This window comes from Giraffa tippelskirchi, chromosome 6 (genome assembly GCF_054371585.1).
Source record: "Giraffa tippelskirchi isolate mGirTip1 chromosome 6, T2T-mGirTip1v1.2.pri, whole genome shotgun sequence".
Classification (NCBI taxonomy): domain Eukaryota; kingdom Metazoa; phylum Chordata; class Mammalia; order Artiodactyla; family Giraffidae; genus Giraffa; species Giraffa tippelskirchi.
Window position 1 is genome coordinate 84,964,301 of NC_137280.1, and position 18,660 is coordinate 84,982,960.

General features: G+C 42.3%; 1 protein-coding gene across 1 annotated transcript in view; it reads right to left on the reverse strand.

Annotated features, from left to right (window-relative positions):
* The window catches only part of NWD1 (NACHT and WD repeat domain containing 1), a 72,091-nt gene that overhangs the window by 15,745 nt on the left and 37,686 nt on the right, over positions 1-18,660 (reverse strand). Inside the window, 3 exon segments of the mRNA XM_081503000.1 lie at positions 5,292-5,564; positions 11,479-11,687; positions 16,497-16,619. Of these exon segments, the coding sequence (XP_081359126.1) occupies positions 5,292-5,564; positions 11,479-11,687; positions 16,497-16,619 (605 nt within the window).

The window sequence follows — 18,660 nt, forward strand, 5'->3', positions numbered from 1 at the left end:
AGATATTTCACCGTGAAAGAGAGTCTTTTTAAGGTTCTCGTTGATTATCTATCTTATATATAATAGTGTATATATGTCAATCCCAATCTCCCATCAGTTTTATATTAGTTTCTAGTAACACACAGTGCAGCAAAGTGAATCAGCTATACATATACATATAGGGCTTCCCCGTGGCTCAGCAGTAAAGAATCTGCCTACAATGAAGGAGCCTCAGGAGACACAGGTTCGATCCCTGGGCTGGGAAGATCCCCTGGAGGAGGGCATGGCAACCCACTCCAGTACTCTTGAAAGGAGAATCCCATGGACAGAGGATCCTGGAGGGCTACAGTCCAAAGAGTCGCACAGAGTCGGACACGACTAAATCGACTTAGCACACACGCACACATATATACCCTCTTTTTTAGATGTCCTTCCCATTTCGGTCACCACAGAACATTGAGCAGAGTTCCCTGTATTATACAGTGGGCTCCTGCCAGTATCTATTTTATACATGTATGTGTGCTCAGTCGCCCAGTCATGTCCAACTCTTTGTAACCCTATGGACTGTGGCCCGCCAGGCTCCTCTGTCCATGGGATTTCCCAGGCAAGAATACTGGAGTGGGGTGCCATGTCCTTCTCTAGGGGATCTTCACAACCCAGGGATCAAACCCACATCTCCTGCATCTCCTACATTGGCAGACAGGTTCTATACTGCTAGCACCACCTGGGAAGCCCCTCTAAAAGGGGAGTAGAACGTAAATAATATTTAACCTTAGAAAGAAGATGCTTCCTTTGAGCCTCTAGTGGAGGGGTCTGAATCAATTTCATCTGTACTTCGAGTGGGCCTGGACTTGACTGCATTTTTAGTTTAAGTTGATTTTACCACTGTCTTCAAATGTTTTGAAAGTAGGATCAAGACTTTCTCCCTAGCAGGGCTAGGATCTGAACACTAGTGAGATTCTAGAGACCCCTAGTTCTTACAACCCAGTCACCATCCTTCTAAATAGCAGAATTGATCTCTCTTCATCCTGACCACCAGCTTTTCGGGGGTGCTGGGGATTGTCGTCCAGTCATGCCAACAGTTTTCTGCCCCGATATACATGTTTCTATGGATCTAGTTTGAGTTCTGCCAGAAAAAGACACTGAGGGTAGTATTTGAGTGCGACTAGTTTATTTGGTGGAGAAGGCAATGGCACCCCACTCCAGTACTCTTGCCTGGAAAATCCCATGGCGGAGGAGCCTGGTGGGCTACAGTCCATGGGGTCGCTAAGAGTCGGATGACTGAGAGACTTCACTTTTACTTTTCCCTTTTATGCACTGGAGGAGGAAATGGCAACCCACTCCAGCATTCTTGCCTGGAGAATCCCAGGGACGGCGGAGCCCGGTGGGCTGCCGTCTATGGGGTCGCACAGAGTCGGACGCGACTGAAGCGACTTAGCAGCAGCAGCAGCAGCAGCAGTTTATTTGGGAGTTGATCCTAGGAAACACTGGTACAGAGTGGGGAATTGAGACAAGGAAGGAAAGGCAGCCAATCAGGGTGGCTCAACAAGCAGTTACCAATGCAGGCAAATGTGCGTGAGTCCTGCTGGGAATGGCCCGAGAGGCAGAGTAGGGCATGAATCAGAGTTGCCCCCATTGAGGGATCAAGAGCTGGGTGAGGTTCTACCCACCACCTCCATTTCAGCTTGGGTAGAGGCTGCTCCCAGGAGCAGGAGCGTCAACACAGAGACCAAGTGTGTGGGTGTGGGGAGAGAGGGGCAGGAAAGAAAAAAAGACTCAACTAGGTACAGGGTCACAGATGTGCAACTGTAATATAAGTGCCTGACATCAGGCTTTTTGGTTGCTGAGGCATCCATTTCCAAAGACATCCGTCTTGAATAAACAAGTTGGCAGCTGCTAGAAAAACCACTAGATAAGGAACCAGACTGCCCACCCATGAAGGGTCCTCTTTCAGAAAACTCTGGTAACCTAGATAACTGACCACTTAGGTGACACTGCCTTCCCCTTCCTACATCCTAACTCCTCCTGTATGTTTTAAATTTTCCAATAAAGATTGGATCCACAAAAGGCTTGGCACCCCATCCTCAAAATTGTGTGGGCTTCAGGCATGCTATCTACCTTCCTCAAAGTTCTCTGATTGTTTTTAGCTGAAGTGCGTCCCATGATCATAAAAAAAAAAAAGAGCCACAAGAGCCGCCCTGTCATAAATAGGGGCTCCATGGGAGAAATGTGTTAGAGCCCCCTATGAGTGATGTGTGCCCAGGCAAGCACCATAGGCATTCCTAACGAAGGTCATTACCATCAGTAGCCTGGTGACCGACAGAATAGCCTTCTGAATTGAGGGGATTGGAATGAGACATCAAAGATGAGTTACATAAGGAGAAATCTGAACTTAACTAGCACCATATTTTCAGTTTACTCCAGTGTTAGCCTAGTGGCCCCACCCTACCCCGGCCAATTGGAAGCCTGAAGCGGTGCCCATCTGTTCATCCCTTTTAGTGCCCTGGATGTAGTTTCCATGTTTGCCCCCATTTTACAGATGAGGAAACTGAAGCTCAAAGAAGGGCTGAGTAGCCCAAGAATACAACTAGGTAAAAGTAGAACTGGGATTTTCTTTTTTTTGCTTTTTTTGGTTTGTCTTTGTTTGCTTATTGAAGTATAGTTGATTTACAACATTGTGTTAATTTCTGGTATATGACAAAGTGATTCAATATATATACTCTTTTCCATTGTAGTTTATTACAGGTCACTGAATATAATTTCCTATGCTATACAGCAGGATCTTGTTGTTTATCTATTTTATATATAGTAGCTTGTATCTGTTAATTTCAAACTCTTAATTTATCCCTACCCCCATCCTCTTTCCCCTTTGGTAACCATAAGTTTGTTCTGTCTGTGAGTTTCTGTTTTTTAAATCAGTTCATTGTATCATATTTTAGATTCCACATATAAATGATATCATATGGTTTTGTCTTTCTCTTTTTGGCTCACTTCACTTAATGAGATACTCTCCAGGTCCATCCATGCTGCAAATGGCATTATTCCATTCTTTTTTATGGCTGAATAGTATTTCATTATGTACATCTTCTTTATCCGTTTGTCTGTCTGAAGGACATTTAGGTTGCTTCCATGTCTTGACTATTATAAATAATGCTGCAATGAATATTGGGGTTCATGTATCTTTCTGAATTGGAGTTTTCTCTGGATTTATGCCCAGGAATGGGATTGCTGGATCATATGGCAACTCTAGTTTTAGTTTTTTAAGGAACCTCCATACTGTTTTCCATAGTGGCTGCACCAATTTACATTTAGGACTGGGATTTTCAAACTCAGTGGGTCTGACCCTAGAGTTCATGTTCCTTGCTAGGCTGCAGGATATTAATGAAAACAATCAGTGATTGAAGGAGTAATGGGAAGCAACCAAGAGATCTGATGAAAGGACTGGGGTTATATTCCTTCATGTTTGGTGCTTTGATTGCTCACGGAGGCTATGAGGCATGCGGTCCAGAAATCTGGAGTTTGGGGTGATTCTTTTTTTAAACATTTTATTTTGCATTGGAGTATAGCCAATATACTATACTGAGGCTGAAGTTGAAGCTTCAGTATTTTGGTCACCTGATACGAACAGCTGACCCATTGGAAAAGTCCCTGATGGTGGAAAAGATGGAGGGGAGAAGAAGGCATCAGAGGGTGAGATGGCAGTACAGCATCGCCAATGCAATGGACATGAACTTGGGCAAACTTCGGGAGATGGTAAGGGACAGGGAGGCCTGGTGTGCTGCAGTCAGTGGAGTAGCAAAGAGTCAGATACAACTGGTCAACTGAACAAGAACAACAACAACATAGCCAATTAACAATGTTGTGATAGTTTCAGGTGGACAACAAAGGGACTCAGCCATTCTCCCCGAAACTTCCCTCCCATCCAGGCTGCTATACAACATTGAGCGGAGTTTCCTGTGCTATGAAGTAGGTCCTTGTTGGTTATGGGATGATTCTTCAGTGGCCATATTTCTCCCTTCCTGAAACTCTCACCTCCTCAATAGGACACGCAAAACCCTCTGTGATCTATTTCCACTCCACTTCTCTTTTCTCTATATTACCAAGTGTGTTCCTAGCGCCTCACCATGCAATCCCCGATTCCCTCCATCTTTGCTTATTCATCTTAGTAATCCTTTCTTCTGAGGCTGCCTCCCTGGAGAGGAACCTTCCAAGACTGCCTCTATCAGAAGCATTTGTTCCTTTACCCAAGCAAGAACATGCTATTTCTACCTCTACTGAAAACAGACTCTGTTCCTCTTAGTATGACTGTAAGTCATTGGAGAGCCTGGCTCCCTCCCTAGACTGGGTTCCTCCCTAGACTGAGGGTGTGGTTAGACTCTAGTGCATGGTGTGGTGCCCTTGTTCCTCCACCTGCAACTCTGATATAACTCAATCTTGGTGCTCCGTCCATATCCCCTCAATGTACTCCTCTATTCCTGAAGGGTGCTCACTGCACTCCTGCAACTCTGCGCTGGGAGGTTGTTCTTTCTGACCTCATTCCCTCATACACTTGTCCCTGTGTTAATGCTCCTGGGAGCAGCCCTCACCTAACCATTGATGGAGCTGGTAGATAGAAACCCAAGTCCTATCCGCTCATCGGGGACAGTTCTGATACATGTTCTATACTTTCTCCCAGAGCATCCGCAGAAAGACTGAGCATCAACAATTGCACATTGACCAGCCCCCAGGAGACACCAAGAGCTGTTTCCTGGACTGTGCTGAATTGCAAACCCCTAGAATGAAGAAGCCAAGTGTTATTCATTAAAAGATCAAAAGTGATGAAATAATGCCCTCTGCAGCACATGGATGGACCTATATGACATCCCTTATATGTGGAATCTAAAAAGAAATGATACAAATGAACTTATTTACAAAACAGAAACAGACTCACAGATTTAGAAAAGGAATTTATGATTGTGGGGAGGATATAGGGAAGTGATAGTTAGGGAATTTAAGACTAACATGTACATACTGCTATATTTAAATGGATAACCAACAAGGACCTACTGTATAGCCCAGGGAACTCTGCTCAATGTTATGTAGCAGCCTGGATGGGAGGGGATTTGGAGGAGAATGGATACACACATATGTATGATTGAGTCTCTTTGCTGTCCACCTGAAACTATCACAACATTGTTAATCAGGTATACTCTTAATATGAAATAAAAGGTTAAAAAAAAAGATCAAAGGTGAGATGATTTCTCCCAACTTCTAGGACATCTGAGCACTTTGGAGCTGAATTAAGGTTGACTCAGTCAACATTAGTTGCTTACCAAGGAGATGCAGCCTGTGCTGGACCCGGTAACCATCCTCGCTTGTTTCTGGACTGCGACCCCACAGGCAAGTGTATCTTCTTTGATGCTGGACAAATGTTGCTTCCTGTGCAGTGTTCCCGTGCCTGAGCTCCACAGGCTGATCATGCCACCCTGGGACACAGTCAGCAGTGTGGCCTGGGAAGCCAGCACTGCCATGCATACCCAGGGGTCAGAGGCATCCCCCAGGATATGGAAAATCAGCTCTGCAGTTTCCAGATTCCAAGCACTAATCTAACAGAATGATGAAAAGACAGAGCCATGTCAGAGGGAGACCTAGACTGCAAGTTTGCCAGAGTCAAATGCAAGACCTGTTCTTTTTTCTTTTTGGTCATTGCAGTTAAAATCTTTTTATCTTTACACAAATTTTAATAGTTCCTTTCCATTTTTTGTTTTTGTTCAGTCACTCAGACGTGTCCGACTCTTTGCAACCCCATGGACTGCAGCACGCCAGGCTTCCCTGTCCTTGACAATCTCCCGGAGTTTGCTCAAACTCATGTCCATTGAATTGGTGATGCCATCCATTTATAGTTATTACAAAATATTGACTATATTAAAACCTGCTCTCTTTTAGAGTTTATGCATTTTATTGTCAACACTCCATCGGTTTAAAGAAAAAGGAGGGAAGGACTTCCCTGGTGGTACAGTGGATAAGAATCCACCTGCCGATGCAAGGAACATGGGTCCTATCCCACTAAGCCCGCGTGCCACAACTACTGAGCCCATATGTTGAAATAACTAAAGCCCGTGCACCTAGAGCCTGTGCTCTGCAACAAGAGAAGCCACTGCAATGAGAAGCCCATGCACCGCAACAAAGAGTAGCCCCTGCTCACCACAGCTACAGAAGGCCTGAGCACAGCAGTGAAGATCTAGTGTAACCAAAACTAAATAAATAAATTTAAAAAGAAGTAACCGGCAAAGTTTTTTAAATTTAATTAAAAAGAGAAAAGGAGTGGGGAAGTGGAAGGGATCCTGGAATGGATTCTGGAACGGCAAAAGAACATGCGTGGAAAAACTGATAAACTCCAAGTGAGGTGTGGAGTTGAATTGATGGTAACTGTCAGTATTAACATTTAGTTTTGATAAATGTAAGATGTTACTTGTTATGTAAGATGTTGGCATTGGAGAAAGCTGGAACAAGGCCATACAGGAACCCTCTCTACTATCTCTGTAGTTTTTCCACAAATCTAAAACTGCTGGGAGTTCCCTGGTGGCCCAGCAGTTAAGAATCCACCTTTCAATGCAGGGGACACAGGTTTGATCCCTGGTCAGGGAACTAAGATCCCACATGCCATGGGTCAACAAAGCCTATATGTCTCAACTAGAGAGCCCACACACTCTGGAACCCAGGCATCACAGCTAAAGAGAGGCCCACAAGCCACAACAAAAGACCCTGCAAGTTGCAGCTAAGACCCAACACAACCAAAAATAAATAAATATATATATTTTTAGGAAAAAAATGGTATTACTTCTCAAATACATGTTTTTAAAAATAAATAAATAAAATTTCTCTAAAATACAGTTTTAAAAAACAGGAAAACAGCCATGCCATATGCATATATGTTCATTCCAAGTAATTACTGATTAATAATTAGAGAAGTTTCGTCCTTAACCTTACCCCCCAAAGTATCTTTTCATCAAAAGTAATCATTTAAATAATTCTATTAATTCTGCTTGTGGGATTTACAGTAAAGGACTAAGAAAAGATACACAGAATGATATATACATATGTATATATGTATAAAAGGAAAGTTACCTCAGCTATCTGAATATGCAAAGAACTGGAAGCAACCTATATGTCCAGTATTAAGGGATTAGTTAAATAAACTACAGTAGAGCCATGCAATGGGATCTTATGAAATCACTAAACATGCTGATTTTGAAGAATTTTTAAGGTTGTGGGCAAAGATCACTTTATAAAACTGTGTATATGGTTTTATCCCCATTTTGTTTCATACACACATGCACATATATACACACATGCGCACCGCAAAAAGCAAAATTATGATAATGGTTAGGTTTGCAGTTATTTATTATATATTATTTCTTTACTGTATTTTCCCAACTTTTGCTGATAACATAGCTGATTTCTGTAATCAGTTTTGAAAACAACCCACACCTCTGTAATAGTTAAGCCTACACTGTCCAATAAAAATACAATGTAAGCCACACATGATTTTAAATGTTTTATAAGCCACATTTAAAAAGGTAAAAAGAAACAAGAGATATCAATTTCAATGATATACTTTTTTAACCCAATATATTCAAATGTCATTTCAACATATAATCAATACAAAATTATTACTGAAATATTTTACATTATATTTTATGATACTGAGTCTTTGAAATACAGTGTGTGTTTTATGCTCACTGTGCCTGTATGCTCAGACGCTCGGTCACGTCTGCCTCTGCAACCCGATGGACTGTAGCCCGCCAGGCTTCTCTGTCCATGGCATCCTCGCAGCAAGAATACTGGAATGAGGTGTCAATTCCTCCTCCAGGGTATCTTCCTGACATCTCCTTGCATTGGCAGGGGGATTCTTTACCACTAGCGCCACCTGGGGAGCCCTTTGTATACCGTTCAGTTCAGTCGCTCAGTCATGTCCAACTCTTTGTGACCCCGTGAACCGCAGCACTCCAGGCCTCCCTGTCCATCGCCAACTCCCAGAGTTTACTCAAACTCATGTCCATTGAGTCAGTGATGCCGTCCAACCATCTCATCCTCTGTTGTCCCCTTTTCCTCCTGCCTTCAATCTTTCCCAGCATCAGGGTCTTTTCCAAGGAGTCAGTTCTTCGCATCAGGTGGCCAAAGTATTGGAGTTTCAGCTTCAGCATCAGTCCTTCCAATGAATATTCAGGACTGATTTCCTTGAGGATGGACTGGCTGGATCTCCTAGCAGTTGAAGGGACTCTCAAGAGCCTTCTCCAACACCACAGTTCAAAGGCATCAATTCTTTGGCACTCAGCTTTCTTTATAGGCCAGCTCTCACATCCATACACGACCACTGGAAAAACTGTAGCCTTGACTAGACAGACCTTTGTTGGCAAAGTAATGTCTCTGCTTTTTAATATGCTGTCTAGGTTGATCATAACTTTCCTTCCAAGGAGTAAGTGTCTTTTAATTTCACGGCTGCAGTCACCATCTGCAGTGATTTTGGAGCCCCCAAAAATAAAGTCTCTCACTATTTCCACTGTTTCCCCATCTATTTGCTATGACGTGATGGGACCAGATGCCTTGATCTTAGTTTTCTGAATGTTGAGTTTTAAGCCAATATTTTCACTGTCCTCTTTCACCTTCATCAAGAGGTTCTTTAGTTCTTCTTCGCTTTCTGCCATAAGGGTGGTGTCATCTGCATATCTGAGGTTATTGACATTTCTCCCGACAATCTTGATTCCAGCTTTTGCTTCATCCAGCCCAGCGTTTCTCATGATGTACTCTGCATATAAGTTAAATAAGCAGGGTGACAATATACAGCCTTGACGTACTCCTTTTCCTATTTGGAACCAGTCTGTTGTTCCATGTCCAGTTCTAACTGTTGCTTCCTGACCTGCATACAGGTTTCTCAAGAGGCAGGTCAAATGGTCTGGTATTCCTATCTCTTTCAGAATTTTCCAGTTTATTGTGATCCACACAGTCAAAGGCTTTGGCATAGTCAATAAAGCAGAAATAGATGTTTTTTCTGGAACTCTCTTGCTTTTTCGATGACCCAGTGGATATTGGCAATTTGATCTCTGGTTCCTCTGCCTTTTCTAAAACCAGCTTGAACATCTGGAAGTTCACGGTTCACGTATTGCTGAAGCCTGGCTTGGAGAATTTTGAGCATTACTTTACTAGCATGTGAGATGAGTGCAATTGTGCAGTAGTTTGAGCATTCTTTGGCATTGCCTTTCTTTGGGATTGGAACGAAAACTGACCTTTTCCAGTCCTGTGGCCACTGCTGAGTTTTCCAAATTTGCTGGCATATCGAGTGCAGCACTTTCACAGCATCATCTTTCAGGATTTGAAATAGCTCAACTGGAATTCCATCATCTCCACTAGCTTTGTTCATAGTGATGCTTTCTAAGACCCACTTGACTTCACATTCCAGGATGTCTGGCTCTAGGTGAGTGATCACACCATTGTGATTATCTGGGTCGTGAAGATCTTTTTTGTACAGTTCTTCTGTGTATTCTTGCCACCTCTTCTTAATATCTTCTGCTTCTGTTAGGTCCATACCATTTCTGTCCTTTATCGAGCCTATCTTTGCATGAAATGTTCCTTTGGTATCTCTAATTTTCTTGAAGAGATCTCTAGTCTTTCCCAATCTGTTGTTTTCCTCTATTTCTTTGCATTGATCACTGAGGAAGGCTTTCTTATCTCTCCTTGCTATTCTTTGGAACTCTGCATTCAGATGGGAATATCTTTCCTTTTCTCCTTTGCTTTTCACCTCTCTTCTCTTCCCAGCCATCTGTAAGGCCTCCTCAGACAGCCATTTTGCTTTTTTGCATTTCTTTTCCATCGGGATTGTCTTGATCCCTGTCTCCTGTGCAATGTCACGAACCTCTGTCCATAGTTCATCAGGCACTCTGTCTATCAGATCTAGTCCCTTAAATCTATTTGTCACTTCTACTGTATACTCATAAGGGGTCTGGTCTAGGTCATACCTGAATGGACTAGTGGTTTTCCCTACTTTCTTCAATTTTAGGAATCAGTGAACTAAAATGGAGTGGAATGAGTGAATTTAACTCAGATGACCATTACATTTACTACTGTGGGCAAGAATCCCTTAGAAGAAATGGAGTAGCCATCATAGTCAACAAGAGTCTGAAATGCAGTACTTGGATGCAATCTCAAAAATGACAGAATGAGCTCTGTTCATTTCCAAGGCAAACCATTCAACATAATAGTAATCCAAGTCTATGCCCCGACCAGTAATGATGAAGAAGCTGAAGTTGAACGGTTCTTTGAAGACCTACAAGACCTTCTAGAACTAAAACCCAAAAAAGATGTCATTTTCATTATAGGGGACTGGAATGCGAAAGTAGGAAGTCAAGAAATACCTGGAGTAACAGGCAAATTTGGCCTTGGAGTACAGAATGAAGCAGGGCAAAGGCTAATCAAGTTTTGCCAAGAGAACGCACTGGTCATAGCAAACACCTTCTTCCAAGAACACAAGAGAAGGCTCTACACATGGACATCGCCAGATGATCAATACTGAAATCAGATTGATTATATTCTTTGCAGCCAAAGATGGAGAAGCTCTAAACAGTCATCAAAAACAAGAACGGTAGCTGACTGTGGCACAGACCACAAACTCCTTATTGGCAAATTCAGACTTAAATTGAAGAAAGTAGGGAAAACCACTAGACCATTCAGGTATGACCTAAATCTAATCCCTTATGATTATACAGTGGAACTGACAAACAGATTTAAGCGACTAGATCTGAGAGACAGAGTGCCTGAAGAATAATGGATGGAGGTTCATGACATTGTATAGGAGGCAGTGACCAAGACCATCCCCAAGGAAAAGAAATTCAAAAAGGCAAAATGGTTGTCTGAGGAAGCCTTTGTGTGCACCACATCTCAATTTGGAATACCCACATTTCAAGTGCTCGATAGCAACATATAGCTTGTTGTCACCATATTGGACAGCATAGCTTACAAGCTACAAATATTACTTAATGTTAACAAGTACCAATTACTTTTATTACTTTATTGTAGAACAATTAATAGCTATTAATTATTTAGTGCTTACTATGTACCAACAAACTGTGGAAAATTCTTAAAGAAATGGGAATACCAGATCACCTGACCTGCCTCCTGAGAAATCTGTATGCAGGTCAAGAAGTGATAATTAGAACTGAACATAAATAACATAACATATCAAAGTTTGCAGGATGTAGGTAAAGCAGTACTCAGAGGGAAATTAATAGCTCTAAAAATGACTGTATTAAATACTATGAAAGGTCTCAAATCTTAAGGTCAGAAAGAACTACCAAGGTTATCTAATCTTCGAAACTCTTAAGTTTTGAAGTCCCCTGTGGCTCCCTCTCAAGTGGTCATGTACTTCTGTCTCATTTCAGGGAACACCTCCTTATAAACACAATATGTTATCTCTGAATGCTCTGGTCTCAGCCTTCCTTTGCAAACAGGGCAGATATTTGTTACCTTTGAGCCTGAAGCTGAATACACAACCTTCTTTGCTTCATCCACATGAAGGCTCCAGGTCTGAGATTCAATGGGATCTTTTGAACCTGCATCCCGAATGGTGAATTTCTCCTGGCCAGAGAGTAAGTCCCAGAAGCACAAGGTGTGGTCTTTCGAGGCAGAGATGGCAAGTGTCCCTTGGGCAAACACTTCCACACACCTCACCTCTCCTGCAACAGACCAGGGTGGAGGAGAGTATATTAGCTGGGAACATTTCGACCTTCCAGCTACCAAAACATCTATGGGCTTGGAAATCCCTGGTTTACCAAAGAAGAGACGTATAGATTAGAACACGTTTGAGTTACAAATAATGGAATGTGGGGACTTTTCTGGTGGTCCAGAGGTTAAGGGTCTGCCTGCCAACGCAGGGGACACAGGTTCAATCCCTGGTCCAGGAGGATTCCACATGTTGCGGAGCAACTAAGCCTGTGAGTCACAACTACCGAGGCCTCACTCTAGAGTCTGTGAGCTGCAGCTACTGAGTCCTGGCACCATAACTACCTTCAGGCCCGTGCTCTGCCATAAAAGTAGTCCCCACTCACCGCAACGAGAGAAAAAGCCCGTGCAGTGATGAAGACCCAATACAGCCAAAAATAAATAAATACATAAATGAATGCATCAAAAACCATAATGGAATGTGGCAAAGCTAAACTGAATGAAACAACTGGTTAGGATTAAATCATTTGCCCAACTGTTGAATCTCTAATAAACAGATCATTGAAATGTATAAAAGTTCATCATCTAGGGAGTATTTAAAGTTAATAAACTAACAAAAAAACCAAAGTGAGATTATAGACAATTTCATATTCGTGGAGAGATATTTTTCTAGGAAAAATATGAAATTTGGAAGATATAAAGGGGAAAAATTGACCAATTGGATTGCATAAAAATGTAAAATTTCAGAAGGATAAACATGAAAGATATCACACACTGGGAGAAAATATTTGCAGTCTATAACAGATAAGTGAAGACTCTCCCTGATAAACAAATAGTTCTTACAAATAAGCAAGAAAAATGCAAATAACCTACTCACAAACTGGACAAAGAATATAAACAAGAAACTTACAGAAACAGTACAAGTGGACAATAAGCATTTGAAAATGATACTCAACCTTACTAGTAATCGCGAAGGTCTATCATGAAATACCAATACTATTATTATCCATTGTATCGGCAAAAATTTGATGAATTGCTTGCTGGAGCGCTGGCAGAGATACAAGAAATCAGTTATTCTTATACCCCACTAGTGAGAGTGTAAGTTGATAAAAACTTGCAAAGATGTAGCTTGGTGACTTTTTTGAAGTTAAAATGTGCAACCTCTTGGTTTTGATAATATACTATAGTTGTAATAAGGCGTTGTTAGTTTGGGAAGGTGTATAAAAGGTACATGGGAACTCTTTGTACTATTTCAACAACTTTCTGAGTCTATAGATTTTTTTAGTATAAGAAGTTAAGAAAAAGAGGGAAAACATGAAAAATGTGCATAAGATTTGACTAAGAAATCCCATTTCTAGAAATGGTGTCTTACAGAAGTAATAGCATAAGTGTGTGAAGATGGATAAGGATTTTAATTGCAATACTGTCTAAGTAAAACAAACAAGCAAACAAAAAAACTGGGACTTTCCTGGTGGCCCAGTGGCTAAGACTCCGATCTCCGAAAACTGGGGGCTCGGGTTCAATCAATCCCTGGTCAGAGAATTAGACCCCACATGATAAAAATCCCACCCAGTGCAGTCAAATAAATACATGTATATTTTTAATGTTCAAAATGGGTGGAGGGGGTACCCTGAGGGCACAGAAGCCATTCTAATCTTTATTAAAGAAAACACCCAAAGGGGGAAACACGTGCAGTCACACACACTGAAGTCGATCGGGTTCTGGAGTCTCTCAGGTGTGGGGGGATTTAAGGGGCTGATCCAGCCCCCAAACTTCAGGGTCCTGGTTAAACTGTCTCCAAAAAAGAACCTCGTTGTCAAGTTTTTTTCTTGTTTAATCTTTCCTCTTTAACAGCAGCCTGAAAGAAGACAATTCTCTTTTTCCACTGGAAATATAAAATTGAGAAGCCCATCCTAGAACTCTCCTGGTGGTCCGTGGCTAAGACTCCATGCTCCCACTGCAGGGGGCCAGGATTCAATCCCTTGTCCAGGAACCAGATCCCACATGCTGCAGTGAAGATCAAAGATCTTGTGTGCCACAACTGAGACCCGACACAGCAAAATAAATTTAAAAATAAATATTTAAAAAACTAAAAACAAACTATGAAAAGGGAGTTGGTTAAATAATATGGTGTGTTGTTAATTGCTCAGTCATGTCTGACTTTTTGGGACCCCATGGACCGTAGCCCACCAGGCTCCTCAGTCCATGGAATTCTCCAGGCAAGAGTACTGGAGTAGATAGTCATTCCCTTCTTCAGGAGATCTTCCCCACCCAGGGATCAAAGCCAGGTCTCCTGCATTGCAGGCAGATTCTTTACCATCTGAGCCACCAGGGAAGCCAAAATAATATGGTACACCCATGTAAAGAATATTATGCAGGAATTAAAAATAATAAGAAGGAAGAAGGTATATATATATGCCCTGGAGAAGGAAATGGAAATCCACAACAGTATTCTTGCTGGGAAAATCCCATGGACAGAGGAGCCTGGCAGGCTACAGTCTATGGCGTTGCAAAGAGTTGGACATGACTGAAGCGACTGAGCACACATACACACATATATATGTACTAACCTGACCATAATAGTCGTTATTACTACAATAGCCAATATTTACTGAGTGCTTTCTGTGTGCCAAGCATAGCTGTTAATGTTCATTAAACTCCTTTAATCTCATAACAACTCTTTGAGATATTATTATCTCATTGGGCTTCCCTTGTGACTCAGGTGGTAAAGAATCCACCTGCAACTAGAGAGACCCTGGTTCAATTCCTAGGTCAGGAAGATCTGCTGGAGAAGGGAATGGCTATCCACTCCAGTATTCTGGCCTGGAGAATCCCATGGACAGAAGAGCCTCGTGGGGCTCCAGTCCTTGGGGTCGCAAAGAGTTGGACACGACTGAACAACTAACACACACACACATAGTGTTTTCGGTTTTTTCAGTAAATTGATAACTGAGTTTTTCTGATTACAGATAATAAGAGTTTGAGGACTTTAAAAAATGAATCAAGGTTGCCATGAGTCATATACTGTACAGAGACTGAATCATCCTCCGGGAAAATAGCCATCCTGATGACAATAATAAAATAAAGAGACTCATTTGTCAATACTCTATCAGTAGCTACTCCACTCCAACCCCTTAGACAAAAAGAATAAAATGAAAGTATCTAATGGTGGGAACTTTGGGGTTAGGGAGTGTTTTAATCTGTTGCAGCTTGTTTGGAAAGCAATATGATGACTCAAAAATCTATAGGAATGTTCATACCTTCCAAGTTAAGAGTGCCACTCACTGGAACTATTCAACAGAATGAAAAAAATACTGACCAAAAGTTAAAACAGATTCATCCCAGTATTATCCAAATAGCAGATAACTAGAAATAGCCTTAATAGCCACAAAATGTTTAAATAATTTTAAAAATTTAATAAATTCTGGAACATGATTTATTAAGATAAATGAAATATTTTTAGTGCATCTAAACATTATAAAGATGAAGATACAATGAATCAGAGTAGCATTATTCACAACAGCTCCAAATTGGGAACAATGTAAATGTCCTTCAAGTGACGAATGGTTGAAAATCTGTTGCTTGCATACAAGGGAATACAATTCAGCAATGCAAAAGGACAAACTATCTATACTTGTAAAAATACAAATGAACTGCAAACATATTATGTGGGGTGAAAGAACGCTGATGCAAAAGATCACATAGTATACAATTTCGTTTATATGAAATGTCCAAAAAGCACAAATCCATAGACTCAGAAAGCACATCAGTGTTTGCCATGGGGCCGGAGTGCCCACTCACACTGTGTGTGTCTGTCAGTCGCTCCATCGTGTCCGACTCTTTGTGACCCCATGGACTGTACCCCCATCAGGCCTCTCTGCCCATGGGATTCTACTGGAGTGGAGTGCCATTCCCTTCTCCAGGGCATCTTCCTGACCCGGGGATCAAACCCAGGTCTCCTGCATTGCAGGCAGATTCTTTACCGTTTGAGCCACCAGGGAAGTGCCCACTCACAGAGGTGAGCTAAATAAGCAGCTATTGTTTGAAGGTACTGTGTTTGGGGTGATTTTGATTTCGCATTTTTCTTTTTCATATTCTTTTCCATTATGGTTTATCACAAGACATTGAATATGGTTCCTATGCTATACAATAGAACCTTGTTGGTTTTCTATAATACAAGTTTGCATCTCCTCACCCCAAACCCCCACTCCATCCCTTTCCCAACCCCCCACCCTTGGCAACCACAAGTCTGTTCTCTTTGTCTGTGAGTCTGTTTCTGTTTTGTAGATAAGTTCATTTGTATCGTATTTTAGATTCTACATATAAGTGATATCATATGGAATTTGTCTTTTTCTGACTTACTTAGTGTTATAATCTCTAGGTCCATCTGTGTAGCTGCAAATGGCATTATTTCATTCTTTTTATGGCTAATATTCATATATATTATATATATATTGCATCTTTATCTATTAATCCATTGATGGTTGCTTCCAAGTCTTGGCTATTTTAAATACTGCTGCTATGAACATAGGGAGGCAGGTATCTTTTCAAATTATAGCACAAATCCAGGTATAGGATTGCTGGATCATATGGCAACAATCTTTAGTTTTTTGAGGAACCTCCGTACTATTCTCCACAGTGGCTGTTCTGATCTGCATTCATGTTTGGGGTGTTTTGATACACAGCTGTAGCTAGCTGATGTAGGAACAAAGACCACAGTTTTGATACAGAGAAGTAAACTGGTGGTAAATGGACCCCGGCAACTGATCACTGTAGGACTCTAGGAGGAGCCTGATCATAAAACCCCATTTTCCGAGCCTCACCTGTGTGTCCAGGTAGGATGTAGATCACCTGCTGTTCCTCCATGTCCCACACAGCCACCATGCCCTCCTGGGTGCCAACCACCAGCAGCTTCTCTTCCAGGCTCCATGCCATGGCAGTGATGCCTGCAGCCACACAGAAACGAGAGCTCATATGTCTGAGTACTCAGCCATGAAGTACTCCCCCACCTCACAGATAAGGAAATTGAGGCACACAGTCAGTTCCTTGTCCAGAGTCACACATCTAGAAGTGGCAGAGCTGGGATTTCAAAGCCAGCACTGTCAGATGCCAGATGCGGACTCTGAGCTATACTGCTTATGCTGCTCTGAGGTAGGAAGATGGACTAAACCACTGTTTAGTCTTAAGCGTCTCTAGTTCAGTGATTCCTACCCAGGGGTGATTATGCCCCACATGCCCAGGGCACATTGGGAAATGTCTAGAGACATTTTTGGTTGTTACACCTGGGGTGTTCATGTGCTCAGTCACTCAATTGTATCCAACTCTGTCCCCATGGACTGTAGCCCACTAGGCTCCTCTGTCCATGGGATTTTCCAGGCAAGAATACTGGAGTGGGTTACCATTCCCTTTCCCAGGGGATCTTCCCAACCCAGGGGTTAAACCCGCATCTCTTGTGTCTCCTGTGTTGGCAAGCGGGTTCTTTACTGCTGAGCCACCAGGAAAGCCAAGATGGTGGGGGAGGTGTTAAAGTCAGAGCCAGTCCAGGTCTAGGAATCCAGGATTGTGTTTCCACTTCACTGGGACAGGATATGAGGAGGTGGGATTTTTCTTTTCTTTCCTTCCTCTTTTTTTTTTTTTTTTTTAAATTGTGATCACTCACTGTGTGACCTTGGAAATGTGAACTCAAACTTTTCATCTTAAAAATGAAGAAACTGGGAATTCCCTGGGGGCCCAGTGGTTAGGACTCCACATTTTCATTGCCAAGGATGCAGGTTTGATCCCTGGTTAGGAAACTAAGATCCTGCAAGCCACATGGTACGTCCATAAATAAATAAAAATGAAGAAACTGAAGCCCAGAGTGGGTAGGAAGTTTCTCAATCTCAACATGTCGTGTATGTGTATGTGTTAAATTGCTTCAGTTGTGTCCAACTCTTTGTGACCCTGTGGAGTATAGTCCACCAGGCTTCTCTGTCTGTGGGATTCTCCAGGCAAGAATACTAGAGTGGATTGCCATGTTCTCCTCCAGGGGATCTTCCCGACCCAGGGATCAAACCCAATTTCTTATGTCTCCTGCATTGGCAGGCATATTCTTTATCGCTAGCACCACCTGGCAACATGATTAGAGTTCATACAACTGGCACAGTGGGTCTGAAACACAAAACATTTTCCTATTGAGATGAGAAAAACCAAAAAACTTCTGAGTTGTGACTGCCTTTCCCTATGCTTTGACAGACCTCACCAATCAATCACCACACTCTGTGATCTGCCCCACTCCCAACAGTAGCCATTCTATTGATATCATGCTTCTTTTAGTAATAAAATCCAGCCCACAGGTTTTGTTGAGTATGTAGTTACCCAGCTATGCTAAGTCGCTTCAGTCGTGCCTGACTCTGTGCAACCCCATAGACGGCAGCTCACCAGGCTCCGCCGTCCCTAGGATTCTCCAGGCAAGAATACTGGAGTGGGTTGCCATTTCCTTCTCCAATGCATGAGAGTGAAAAGTGAAAGTGAAGTCGCTCAGTCGTGTCCGACTCTTAGCGACCCCATGGTCTGCAGCCTACCAGGCTCCTCTGTCCATGGGATTTTCCAGGCAAGAGTACTGGAGTGGGGTGCCATTGCCTTCTCCGAGTTACCCAGACTAAGACCATATTTCCCAGGCTCCCTTATAGTCAAAGATGGCCATGTTCTCACCAGTGAAACAGGAGCAAAAGTGGTAAGTTCTGCTTCAAGGCTGTGTCCTTGAAGGGAGGGAGACTGCCATCTACTTCTTCCCTCTACCCCCTGGCTGGAATGCCATTGTGATGGTAAGGGCTGGAGCAGCCATTTGGGGGCATTAAATGGGCCATTTTCACATTGAAAATGGCAGAGCAACAAGTTTGAAAGTGTCTGAGTCCCTGACAACCTGGAGACACCATATTACCCTTATTTATGCCTGGACCATTGTGTGTGAGAGAAATGAAGTTCTTTTTTATTTTAGCCATTGCTATG